Below are 13,271 nucleotides of genomic sequence, written 5' to 3'. Positions count from 1 at the left end.
AGATAAGAAATAATGCTAAAGTACAGGGGATTCAGCATACTAGTAGCTTAACTGTTTCCAAATTGCTGCAAATGCCAGGTGGGAAGAGGAGTGTGTGTTTTTGAGGGTTTTGTAGGTTTAAAGGAGGATTGTATACTGGTTTTGGTGATACTGCCTTGGCAGAACGCTTTCTGTGTGTCTGGGCATCATGGAGAATGTGAACAAGTGGTTGTTTGGAAAACTCAGTAAGTGGGTGATGGCAGCTGGTACTACGAGCTGGCCATCAGATCTGCTCAGGGATGAGAGCGAAAAGGCTGCAGAAGTCTTGAAAGAGGAGACAATGGCATTTGGTGGGGTAGAGGAGAGTTCGCTGCTGGAATGATATGGTTAAGTCAGTGACTAGGAAAGGGATCCAGTCAGCAGCTTCCAAAACAGATGTCGAGTTAAAAATGTCATGTTAAAAATGTGATGCCAGAGAACAGCATGCAGTAATACTGTTTTATTCAGTAGGAGCCTTTTTTTAAAGACTAATATTAATTTTTAAAGTGGATTATGAAAAATATAGTTCTCCCTATCCCTTACAAATGTAGGAATTATAACCATGTATTTAATTTTTTGAAGGGAGAGGGGGAAGAGGAAAAACTGTGAGGAAAGAATTTGGTAGAATCTGTATACAGAATTTTAAAGTATCTACTAATTCTTGAATTAGAGAGAAAATAATCTTTGCATGTAATAGGATACCTAAAATTTGATCTGTGACTCAAAATAGTGCTTTTAAAACACTTTGGAGTTCATTTGGCACCTTAGTACTTTCATTTGGTTTGAGCAATTACTCAACTAGTTACACTGAGTGACAAAAAGCTTGGATTTTACCTTCTGACCAAATAAATTATTTCTCTAGATGGACGGCAAAACAAATGAGAGCCACTTCAGAGTTAAATCGCAGTTTTTCTTCCTTTCAATTCGTGTCCTACCTTTTATGTTCTTGTAACTTTCCAAATACTTCCAAAGTGAAAAAAGCCCTAATAATTTCATTTTGCGTTTTTCTTTTTTACATTATTGCTATTCCTTTGTAACATTAGCAACTTTAGCATTAAGCTTATACTATTTGTGGTCCAATCGTGAGCTACAGTTTTATTCTGAAGGTGAGCTTTGGTTCACTGTACTAGCACTGGAGCTGGTGGTGTTCAGCATTGCCAAGATTCAGCCCTTACTGTTTTTGTCACTGTTCCAAATTGCAGGTAATCTGCTCTTGTTGTTAAAAGCTCCTACGAGGTCAATTGGAAGGACAAGATAAACGTTGCTCGTTAGGAAAGCAAATTAAACTGAGCCTTTTCTTAGTGTAACACTGTTTGATTGAAGGCTAATGTCAATATGAACACTTAAATAACACTTTTAGTTATTTTGACAGCTCCATTATTCATGGCATAAAGTTGAGGTAGCAGGCTTTTGTTCACCCGCTGTGTTTGCGGTGGACGCTGTTTATTGTACCAACCCCAGCTGACTTGGTAAAAGGCTGCAGTTTCCTACAGCTGAGAGGCAGCAGTTACGGTTGCCCAGAGCTCCAGAGAAGTCAATGATTAGCAGACTCGTTTGTTCCCAGGGAACCGGGCCTCAGGGAGCATGTGGTACAAATGGTATCACGACCACTTCAGGAGCCGGAATGATGTTAGCAGTTACAGAAGCTGTGAGGTGAACTGCTTGATGTGGGGACGTCCATCAGCAACACTTCTGCTGCTTTCAGCGTAGCTCTACAGGCAGTCATGGAGTGGCCTCTCCTCTGAAGGAGAACTTCATGCCTAGGCCTGAGCTTTGTTGAAGAGCACTCTAGCCATAAACCTCAGTTTTCACTGTGAGGCTGAAATGCGTCTGCAGTTCGTTGGCTTTTTTTCTGATTAGGTTTGTTTTTGTTTTTATTAATAGGCTCGGATCTTCTGTCTAATAAACAAACATGAGTCATCTGAAGTTGTTGGCAGCTACACTGAAGTGGCATGGCAATAAACTACTGGAAAAGCAAGATATAGCCAGAAGGGTGTTTTTACATGGCCAACGGTATGCTTCATCAGGAACCTCAGAACCGTTCCTGAGTGGGAGTAATTCAAATTATGTGGAGGAAATGTATTATGCGTGGCTTGAAAACCCTAAAAGCGTACATAAGGTAAGTCTTAAACTTGGCTGTAAATGATACTAGGTTAACAGTGAAATCGATTTGTTTTTCTTTTTTAACTTGTTTTATAAAAAATCCAGAACAAGGTCTTGTATGAAATGAAAAATGTGAAACTAATTTCCCACATATTGATTGTTGTACGTTGTGATATTGCAGCAGAAATGTGCAGAGGAGCCACAGGCGTGCTGAGCTGAGCGGAAAGAATGAGAAGTCCAGACCAGAAATAGTGAGCTGCTCGGAAGCTTCCAGCATTCCTCTGTGGAAGTGCTGTTCAAGCAGTCTGTTAAGTAATTAGTTACATCTGGAAGAAGACCCAAGAAATTAAACAAAGTTGTATCAGGGGATACGTTATAATTAATTAGTATGTGTTGACCCTGGTACTTCTAAAGTGACTGAAGAAGATGAGTGTTCACTTCCCTTTAGGTATCTGTGGAAGTTGTAACCTTAAAACTGAATCTGAAATAATCAGAAAAGTCGTCTTAAGTATTGTGAGAAGTATTTTGTTCTGTCTCTCTCTAGGCCACAGACAGTTCTTTGCTTTTTTTTTTCCTCCACTTAAAATCTATTGCCCAAATCCTATCTTGTGGGCAAAATACATAGACTTATCTTTTAACAAGCTTTCTGCTGACAAGGAAGGCTCTCTTATTGTGATACATGGATAGCAGCTTAAGAAGCTGATGAGAAGTCTGATAAATTCTAAGACAGGCAAGTCACTTTCTAGAGACGTAATGTGAATTGTGCCCAAAATGTTTACCAAATTGAGTGTGTGTTCCTGTATTCATGAGGCACATATATCAAAATGCTACTTAGAAGTTGTTGCTCTAAGTCTGGTAGTCTGTCTAGACCGTGAGGAAGTGACTCAGGTTGTGGAAAACAATAAAAAAAAGACAACTGAAGAAAGCATTTTTGTAGCTCTTTTATTTTGGATGTTGTGTCTGAATTTAGTCTTTTTGGCAGCTGACATATTGTATTGGGTTTTCTGTGAAGGGTTTTGGTACTGGGGGAGGGCTATGTAGGTAACCCTGTAAGAAGCTACCTGAAAAGCTACCCTGGCTCCAGTGTCAGACCCACCTCTGACCAGGGCTAAGCCAATCAGTGCCTCTGCGATTCATGGATTTAAGGGGGGTGCGATGCACCCTTGGTCTCTTGCATCAGCCTTTACCAGTGCAGCCTGAGTGTGGGTGATGTGGCCCTGGCCCTGGCCCTGCCCAGCTGGGCTCGGCCGGCCCCAACTTAGGCTCAAGCCCCTCTGCAGCCCAAAAGAAAGAGCTGGGAACTCTTCAGAATCATCAGAGGGGACCTGCAGCGGAGAAGGGAGAGGTGTGTGAGGAGAGCAGCTGTGCAAAAACACCAAGGTTGGTGAAGGAAGAAAGGAGAGGGGGAAGGAGGAGGGCACGGAGCCGAGGTTCCCTGTGCAACCCATGGCAAGAGCACAGGTCAACCCGCTGGCAGTGAAAGTTCACTGGTGGGACAGATCCACATGAGCAGATGCTGCCCTTGAAGAGGCTGTGACTCCGGGCAGTGAGTGCTGGAGCAGTTTGTGTGTGAGGGAACTGCAGCTGTGGGCAGACCCACATTGGAGCTTTGTGGACTTGGGCTGAAGCAGTTTTGTGCATGAGGGAACTGCAGCTGTGGGCAGACCCACAGTTGGACTTGTGCGGAGGACTTTTCTGCTGTGGAAAGTGTGCCACGTGGAAGCAGAGGAAGGCTGGGAGGAGTCCTCCCCTACCCTTGAAGAGGAAGGAGCAGCAGAGATGCATGAGGTGAACTGACTGCAACCTCCATTCCCATCCCTCTGTGCCCCTGGGCAAAAAAGGAGGAGAGGTGCAGAAACGGGGAACAAAACCGAGCCCTGGAAGAAGGGAGGGGTGGGGGGAAGATGTTTGACTTTAAGATCTGGTTGTATCTTTTGCTGTTCTACTCTGATGTTATTGGTAACAAAATTAAAATGGCTTTGTTTTGTTTTTCTCCCTTTGATGAGTCTGTCATCGGTCTGTCAACAGTCTGTGACTGTTTTAAGTGGTGAGAAGCCCTCCCACTCCTTATTTTGTCTAGCCCCCTTTTTGTGGGCATTGTGGTGCTCAGTTGAGCACTAGGCCTAAACCACAACACATATGCAGTGACAGCCCTAAAGACTGAATGTTATTTACATAGTAGATACATCCTAGGTTTTTTTGTGTAACACCTTAACATGAAACTGAAGAGACCTTCTCTAGGGGTGGCTCTGTCTTTGATTTCTTCACTATGTAACTGGTGGTGAAATTTCCAGCCACTGTAGATCAGGGCAGCATGTTGTGTGGATGCATTGGATTAATTTCTGAGGAGTTCTCGTTATGTGTTGGTGCTATAGATAGATAACAGCCCTTTATTTTGAGGACACTGAAGGAATGAAGTCATGCAGAAGGCGCGTGTGTGGTGATGTCTTGTTTTCACTTGTTTTATTTAAGTTGCGTTGACTTGTGACAACCTTCTTTCTGGGGGCTCCCCAGTTCGAGAAGGACAAGGAACTACTGAAGAGAGGCCAGCATAGAGCTACTAAGATGGTGAGGGAACTGGAGTATTTTCATATGAGGAAAGACTGCGAGGGCTGGGTCTGTTTAGCCTGGAGAAGAGGAGGCTGAGCGGGGATCTCATTAACGGTGATGAATGTCTCGGCAGCTGCCGGAGCTGGCCAGGGTGCTGAACAGCCGGGCCCTCCCCATCAGGCCCCGCGTAAAGCCCAGCCCTGACCTCTGCGGAGCGGGAAACCTTCCCGGCGCGACTGCCCTAGCAAAGAGCAAACCCTTCTGCAGGTTTTAGACTTGCTCGATATTTTGCTGATGCTTGGAGCTGGGCAGAAATGCTAAAAATCTGGCCAAAAGGCAGCTCAAGCGCAGTTGGGCAGTGCGTCCTGATGACATGATGCAGTTTGTAGGTTGAACAAAAACCGATAAAATAGCGGAAGTGGAATGTGCAGAGGAATGTAAATGTACTGCTGGGGTAGGGTGTAGCTTTGGGAGTGGGTCCTAGGTAATTCAAGATGCATTTTAAAAATGTGTGCATTCTTTTCCAGGTTAACTATAGGTGATGTACTTACAACAGTAATGAACTGAAGTAAATTCACTGTGTGCCTAGTTTAGGAGGCTTAAAAGAATGATTGATGGACATCATGGACTACTTTTCAGCTATTCTTGCCTAAATAATTAGGTTTTCACAGCCTAGGAAAAAAAGGGGTGGAGGAGAATGTTACTGATAAATTTTGCTTTGTTTCATCAACAAAATTAATTTTTGGCTTTTTGAAAACCACTTCATTTCATCAGCTGAAAGCTGTAAATACCTACCCAAGATTTTTGTTCACAGAAATTGTTCAATTTGTGCTTTAATAAAACAGGTTAAAGATGTTGAGTGTTTAACTCACCCATTCTCCTAAAAATACAGAGAAATTCATGCTGTAGTCATATGACTGTAGGCAAGTTGTGAATTTGTCATTCTGCTATGGATTGTGGTGGAGGTGTTGGAAAATAACGTCCAGAGACGCCAGTGGCTTCCGTGGTGTTGGTTATGATATTACTGATAATTAGACTCTCTCTTCATTGTTTTATCCAGTATATCGAGCATGGTTTAGAGATCCAATCTGTGCTAAAATTTTAGACATGACAATATCTTTCCTCTTTTTCATCTTTATTTCCTATTTTTCCATGTGTATATTTTTCTTAGATATTTCCTTCTTATTACAGGGTATTTGCCTACTTCAGGTTGATGAGATGATAAAGTTTCCCGGGCTTTAAAAATCATACTCTATTTTCTTTTGTTTAGAAACTCCAATTAATCAAGGCCGCTCAAATTGTTTTCTTCTCGGAGGATTTGACTGGACATGTCTTCCCATCTATACGTATTAAAAACTGTTTGCAATATGGCTGCCGTGTTCCAGTGAATGCTTGGCCTAAGAATCTCTCCTTTCTTTGTGTACCATGGTTATATATCAAGGAATATGCTTTTATATCCGTAGGAGCTTTTATTCCTTGTGCAAATCCATTCCTCATGATTTTCTGCATTTCCTTGTCTTTTGAATTTCCTTCCTTAGAGTAGCCAAAACAACAGTCAGAATAAAATGACGTGGGCTCTGAAAGAGGCATCATTATTTCTCCATGAAGTGTGGTGTCAGGGCCATAGATCATAAGAGAGAACCTTGACAAGGCTCGGTTATTACTATCACAAGATTAATTACAAAACTACATGGTTGGATATAGTGTACATAATGCCTGCCATGTTATCCTGTATGCAGCCACTTTACTGGAGTGTGTAATCACTCCCTTGTTTTATGTACTTGGAAAAAGGGTGAGGGTTTTATTTTGTTTTGACTTCATCCTTTTCCTTCCTTTCTTCCTTTCTTTTTTTTTAGATGATGTAGTGTGTGTGTGTCTTGTAAGACTTTACTGTTCTTACTGCAGGTGACAAATATTGTGGTGTCAGTAGAAAAAACCCAGCCCATCAAGATAACTAATACGTTACTTGTTATTCCAAGTGCAACACTGTTTATTATATGAGAGTAGAATATTGCCACTGAATCACTTGCATTGTATTATATTACTGGAGAAAGTAATGGTTAAGTACAATGCAGATTTGCTGACAGGAGGAAAAAACCACAAGAATGTATCATGTATTACCAGAGTAATTTATTTTTTTACAGATGTATGTTTCTATTACAAGTCTCTTCCACCATTTTCCTAAAGAACTTTACTAACTTAGCTGAGAACCAGCAGGTTTGCTGCGAGACCAAGTCAGTCTTCTGGCTGTTCAGACACATGGCAACTGCTGTAGCCAGAGACTGACATTGATACACAGGACTTGAAGACTGTAATCTGGTATCAATCTTGAAAGACACTATAGAAATTTGTAAAGGCTTTGATGGATGTGTGTCTAGAAAAAACTAATTTTCTGTAGCCAAATGATGTATTTTCCCTCCCCTCTGATTAAATGTCAAGTCTGTGCAACAAATCAATAAGTTCAAAAATGCAATAGGAAAAAACAGTGTGGGTTCCTTCTGTCCCAGCTGGCTCCATCTTCAGATATAAACATTTTGAAGGTATTTCTTTATATTTGTGAGTTTGTGCAAAGAAAGGGTCCCATGCTTATTGTTATACTTAAACAGGTACTTTGTTGGGCAAGTCTATTTGGATTTTGCTAGCAGCTGTCTCAACAGAGCACTTACCTAAAACCATTTTCAGTTGTTTGTGGGACTGTATTGTCATAACTTTTACATCTAAATGAAAAGCATTTGGCTCAATAAAGGAATAGTTATTATCCTCATTGTATGTGTATCATGGTGTTAAAAATAGTGAGGAAGGAACCTTAACATAAGTAAAGCATATTCTTTATTAAAACTTGGAATGAATACAAATGTCAGCTTTGTTATGCATCCAAGTGTGTGCTTGGAATTTCCTGATTTAATGGAAGTTAATAACTATGTCTTGCCAAAATAATCCCTCCAGTCTAAGTAGCCTTAGTTACAACACAAAGGGATTGTATCCATTTTTCACTGCCTGGGATCTGCAAACTTTCAGACTAGGTGCTGTATAGACACGGAATAACGATACTGCTGTTAATACAGAGGAAGAAGGTGTATGAATAGAGAGAATACCAGAGGAATGCAGTTACGCTGATACGCTCTTATAGACCATTTTTAGGATGTTGTGTAAATTCAGACTGCTAATCTCAGTGTGACAAGGTGTCAAGGTAAGAAGAATGTAGGAAATGGCCATCAATGAGAGAAGGAAGGAGGAGTGAGTTCTTCATTGGGGTATCTGGAAGTGACCACCAAGCACGATCTGTATGCCTTGATTTGTCATGGCATATGGAAGTTAAGCTATGTTTAGATAAAGTCTGTGTAAGAGCAAGGTGACAGATTAAGAAATTAAGTAAGTTTATCGTATTTATAACAGTGAAGCTTTGTATTAATAAAGAAGTAAGAGAGGTGTCCTAAAGCAGTGTTTCTTGGGCAGTGGCTTCATGCTAATGATAGGGCTCCTGCCCACAGGTTCAGTGAGTCCCCCCATCCCACAGCTTGAACTTGGAAGTTTGGGTGATGTTTAGCTCTTGTACGCTGCCCCACTCACAGTCATTCTGAACACCTTAAAGCTTGTAGAAATTTCAATATGAAGACTTTTTGTTAATGAAAACAAAAATCTATAAATATTTTTCTGTCATGTTGGTATTACATGATTTTGATTCTTTTTTATATTCTGTAATGAATATATTAAGTAATGTTCTTTTTAAAATCCAATGCTTGGGCTACTTTTTGTCTTGTCTGGCACTGGTTCCTTGAAATGTGTTTGTTCCAAGCTCACAGCCAGGGTAAATGACGTGTGCTGTACAAATGAAATTTAGCTTTTACAGTTCTTCTATTCCAGTCACAAAGGTTTTGAAGTTTTGAAACAGCTTCCTTTCTTTCCTAAGTTAGCCAAACTGGGGAAAGTGTTTTCTGACCTCCCATTACCCTTTATGGAAACTGTAAGTGAAGCACAAGTATTGATTAGTCCTCTTCTTTCTTGGATATAAGTGTCTCAGATGTTTTATCCCGCTCTGCTGCTGTCTCTTGGGATCTGTGTACCTAATGCCATTCGAACCTGGGACAGTAACCACCTCATTAGAATGGAAACAGTTCGGAAAAACAGATTTGGGCATGTGTGGAAGAGGTAGCTTGTGTAAAAGTGCAGATGGAAATAAAAGGATCTTTTGTTGTTCTTGTTCAGTTTCTGAATTATGTACTCTTTTAAAGTTATGACTTGCACCTGAAACCAGGTCCATAATTTCTTTCCTGGTAAGGTAACGTAAGCTGATGAAGAAAGGACCTCAGACCTAAAGCTTTGCTCAGCAAAGCTGTTACTGCTTTTAAACAGTTTCTTCAGGAAAGGCCCTTAAGGACTGATTCTGATTTAGCATATTTAGTGAGTGTCTTGAAGTGTCATAAATTCTTTAAGTATCATTAAAGGAATGGATTAATTTCATTTATTAAGGTTTTCAGGTTTCAGGTTAATTTATTAAGGTTTTCAGTTTTATAGGCTTGATACCTCTTTACCAGCAGCATAATGTTATACCCATAACATTGCCTGAATGAACGTCACAGTTAAAAAGAGCTGTGTGAGTGAATAATGTACGAAGATGCTTTGGACCCGTGTGTGCTGAAGAGTTTTCCACTGAACAAGCTCAGTATAAGAAATGAGACTGAAAGGGTTCTGTGTAAACGAAACGCACAGTTGATGTCAGTGCTCTCTTTTTGCTGGCTAGTGGTGGTACTTAGTACTGTAATGTCGTGGGGTACAATTTGCATCTCAAAGGAGCTGCTTTTGGTTCAGCCTTTTGTTTGAGGTAATACATTTCCCTTCTTCTTTTCTTCTCTGTACATGTATCCAGTCCTGGGATTTGTTTTTCCGAAATGCTAATGCTGGCCAAACATACGATCCCCACTTACCAGGTCAGTTGGAAAGAAAGGCATCATTTCTTCAGAGCCATGGCCTGGCCCAGACACCGGGTAAAGCTGAGAAGCTTGTTGAAGACCACCTTGCTGTGCAGTCTTTGATCAGAGCATACCAAGTAAGTGTACGGTGGAGTAGGTGTGGGAGGGCTTCTCCTTCGCAAACAAACTTTCTTCCTTTTTATGTTCTTAATTGTCTTCTGGTCTTAACTTTAGCCTATTGCCTTGATTCTGATCCAAAATGTCTTGACCTAGATTGTCGTCTTTCTTTGTGTTTAATAGCTTGATTTCAATAAAAAGCTTAAAACCAGTGTGAAACAAAAAAAACCCCAAAAATGTTACTGCAGCTTGACTTAAGCAAGGCTGTTCTGCACTGCACTCAGAATTTTAACTCTTGCTTGCTATTGTCAGTGAAATAGAAGAGGAACTCTTGCAGAAAACTTTTCTTCTGTACGCTGTACATTGTCACCTTTGATTCAGAGACAACCCATGTTAATCTGGCTGTTGGAGAGGTGCTGTAAAAGAGTAGAAAGGTTTGTGACTATAAAGAACATACAAAATTTGCTTAGAAACAGCTATGTAGAAAACAGCCACTTCAGCCCATTCACTTTTGCTTGCACCAAAAATTTGAAGAATTAGAGCAAATTGGAGACTGTTAGGCTGCTTTGACACCATTTACTTGAAAACAGTTCAGGGATTGCCATTTTGCTTCCTGCATTTGAAAGAGTATGCCCTCTGCCTCGAGTGATGGAACGGACACGACTGTAGAGATGGCAGGCACCCATGTGTCTATGGGTGGATTACCTAAGGCAACTGTCTGTTTTTAAAAGGTATTTAATACCCTCTAAATTCAGTGTGGAAAGAATACGATCAATTTGTGACCTTCCTTTGCCTGGTAATGAAATGAACTGGAGAAGGATGCAGAATTTTCATTTCTCAAACCTGTCAGCATTTTATGGGTTCTGTGGTCTGTTGAGCTGGTCTTCTGCAAAGGCAGTTGATCTATTGCTTTGTCTAATGCAAAGCACTGAAAGAAGGATTTCCAGTGAAGTGTATGTGCTTAACAAAAATGAGTCTAGATAAATTAATTTATTGAGTCTTCTTTTGTATTTTTTTTTTGCATATATGTCTAGAAAATACGATTTTAAAGTCTAGTTTCAGGTAGAAATTGCATTTAGTCAAATTTATGGCAATTGATGAAAATTTTTCATGCATATATTTTCACAGGGTTGATCTCTGGTTTTTGCAGTTGTTACTATAACCTGGTATTGAGGAAAACAGTGTCTTTTAGTTCGAAACAAAACTGCTCCTAGAGTGTAATATGTCACAGTGCTTTACTGATTTGTTCTTCTGGGTTTTGGTGTTCTTGCCAATCCTCTTCCTACTAATACTGCGGAGCAGATGTAGCTCAGAGAGGTGAATTCTTTCCTGTTGATGATGCTCGAGACAGAATTGCTTGGTTAGTTCCACTCAGATAGGCTTTGTGCCTCTGTAAACAATGAGGTGGCACAGATGTTGCTGTGGGCATTATTTGGCCTGTCAAGAGTTTTATTACTGGTGATTCATGAGATGCAAAGAATCTCAGAGGCCAGACTGCATTAATGGGGAGGTGGTTCTAAAAAAGATACCATATTTCTGTTTGCTTATGGGGGGAAAGCATTTTGTTGTGAACTCTCCTGCAAATATAGAACATTTGAATAGTGTTTTTACAAGCCCCTTCTTGATGAACCACACTTTAATTGCAGAATCACAGAATGTTAGGAGTTTGAAGGGACCTCAAAAGATCTCCTAGTCCAACCCCCCTGCCAGAGCACCTTGTGTTACAGTGTGATGCAATTCATTATTAATACTGAAACTTCTTAATTTTTTTTCAGAGACAATTACGGTGTTAGTAGTGTGAATGAAATTCTACCCAAGTGATCTGAATTAGTCCTGAAGAAGAAAAATTTAAGGAGAAAATATTCCTATATTCATCTATAAGAAGTTTTTAATGAGCTAATTTGGTGTATTAGGATCACACACGACAAACATTATGTAAAAAAATCGGGTTTTATTTGTGGCTCAATTGAATCAATTGGGATTTCTTCTGTAGCAGGTGTGTGTTAATACACTGCACTGGTCTATAGGAGTTTGTGGCATGCATTAACACCGGTCATATTGATAAATGAAAGCTGGCTAAACTCCCTACCGAATTTGTGTTCTTTGGTGTCTTGAATGTCAGTTTTATCATACATGAAATTCACAAAATTTCATGAATGAAAATAAATGCTATCTGATGTGGAGCAGAACTCATGAATAGTGATCCCTTCACTGCTAATACAAACTTCGTCAGTATCGATCTATGTTTTGGGTCAGCAATGTTGTATTTTAGTATTCTGCAGGTGCAGAAAGGAGGGTTCAGGCAAAAATACAGAATGGCTGAAATAGCAAATGATAGACTCTATACCCTAGTCATAGTTTCTTGATTTTACCCAGAGATTTAGAGTACAATCTTCAGTGGTTTTTTTAACCTAGACTTCAGTGTAATTCCAGTTTAAATTGTGTGTCAGACAAAATAAAGGTTATGTTCTAATGTGCATTCAGGCATTTTTAATAGAGGTGTTATACATATCCAGAGATATAATGCTCATTTCCTGTTCTTATGGGAAAACTTGTGAAATATTTCCCTTTTTGGCATTGTTGGTGGTGGCTTATTTGACTTCATGGCTGACAGACGTACTATGGAGAGGTATCAGTGACTTTTCCCCTTTGTCTGACTTCTGTTAGTGTGATTTACCTTTTCTCGCACTCTTCTCCTTTTTCAGATCCGTGGTCATCATGTGGCTCAGCTGGATCCCCTTGGAATTCTGGATGCAGACTTGGATTCGTTTGTTCCATCTGACTTAATCACTACAATTGATAAACTCGGTGCGTACACTGTATGCCTCGTATTTGCAATGGTCGTTTGTCTCTTTTGTCTCATTGGACTGAGATGATTTAATACTCCACTTTAGGGAAGCTTCTACCTTTTCTGCTTCCTTGTATCGTGAAATAGTTTCTTTGAGCAACTGTAAGGAGGCTCAGATTTCAGGACAATGGAATTTCTACTCTGAGGTTCTACTCACCTACAGGTGAGGTTCCTGTGTATTCACCCTCTGATGAATTATGGTTATAAACAGTTTGTAAAACCCCCAAATCTTATGGCTTTGGCCCACACAGAAATTAACACTGATCAATACATGAGGCCAAGATTCTAGTGATCTAAATTAGTTTTATACCGTTATGCTTGACACTTGTTTTGGCTGGGCTATTCTGAATTCTTGACTTCTGTGTATAATCCAGCGGTGATCATTTTGGTTTACTGCTGGAGGAGTGTAATACACTAGGGTCTGCTTTTGCAAAGGTTGCTCTGGTTGCTAAGAGGGCACATCTCCGAGAAATTGTGCTGATCAATTTCTTTGCTCCTCCCTGCTTAAATAAAAAACCATGGGATTGATTTTTCTCGACTCTTCGCTCTACCTGCTTTGTTTAAAAGGTGGTTATCTACTTAATCAAGACACAGAATCAATTTTTCTTTGATATTTAGGGAAGCTTTTTGGACCAGACATAAAACATACTGCAAGTAGTAGATAAAACACATTCTGCTTAATTTTACTGTAAGTACAGTAATCTGCCTCTTTGCTGCTTTTCTAT

At 40.1% G+C, this 13,271-nt stretch overlaps 1 protein-coding gene across 1 annotated transcript in view; it reads left to right on the top strand.

Moving 5' to 3' along the window:
* Positions 1–1,927: 1,927 nt before the first annotated feature.
* The window catches only part of LOC104536406 (2-oxoglutarate dehydrogenase-like, mitochondrial), a gene marked incomplete at its 3' end in the record, with an annotated part of 32,533 nt that continues 21,189 nt past the window's right edge, over positions 1,928–13,271 (top strand). The window contains exons 1-3 of the mRNA XM_010179000.1: positions 1,928–2,137; positions 9,539–9,718; positions 12,404–12,506. Coding sequence (XP_010177302.1) covers positions 1,931–2,137; positions 9,539–9,718; positions 12,404–12,506 — 490 coding nt within the window. The remainder of the gene's footprint in view (positions 2,138–9,538; positions 9,719–12,403; positions 12,507–13,271) is intronic.

Source organism: Mesitornis unicolor, unplaced genomic scaffold, assembly GCF_000695765.1.
Source record: "Mesitornis unicolor isolate BGI_N332 unplaced genomic scaffold, ASM69576v1 scaffold6912, whole genome shotgun sequence".
In the NCBI taxonomy this organism is placed as follows: Eukaryota; Metazoa; Chordata; class Aves; order Mesitornithiformes; family Mesitornithidae; genus Mesitornis; species Mesitornis unicolor.
Note: the sequence above shows the minus strand (reverse complement) of the source record. Positions and strands in the feature narration are given on the sequence as shown.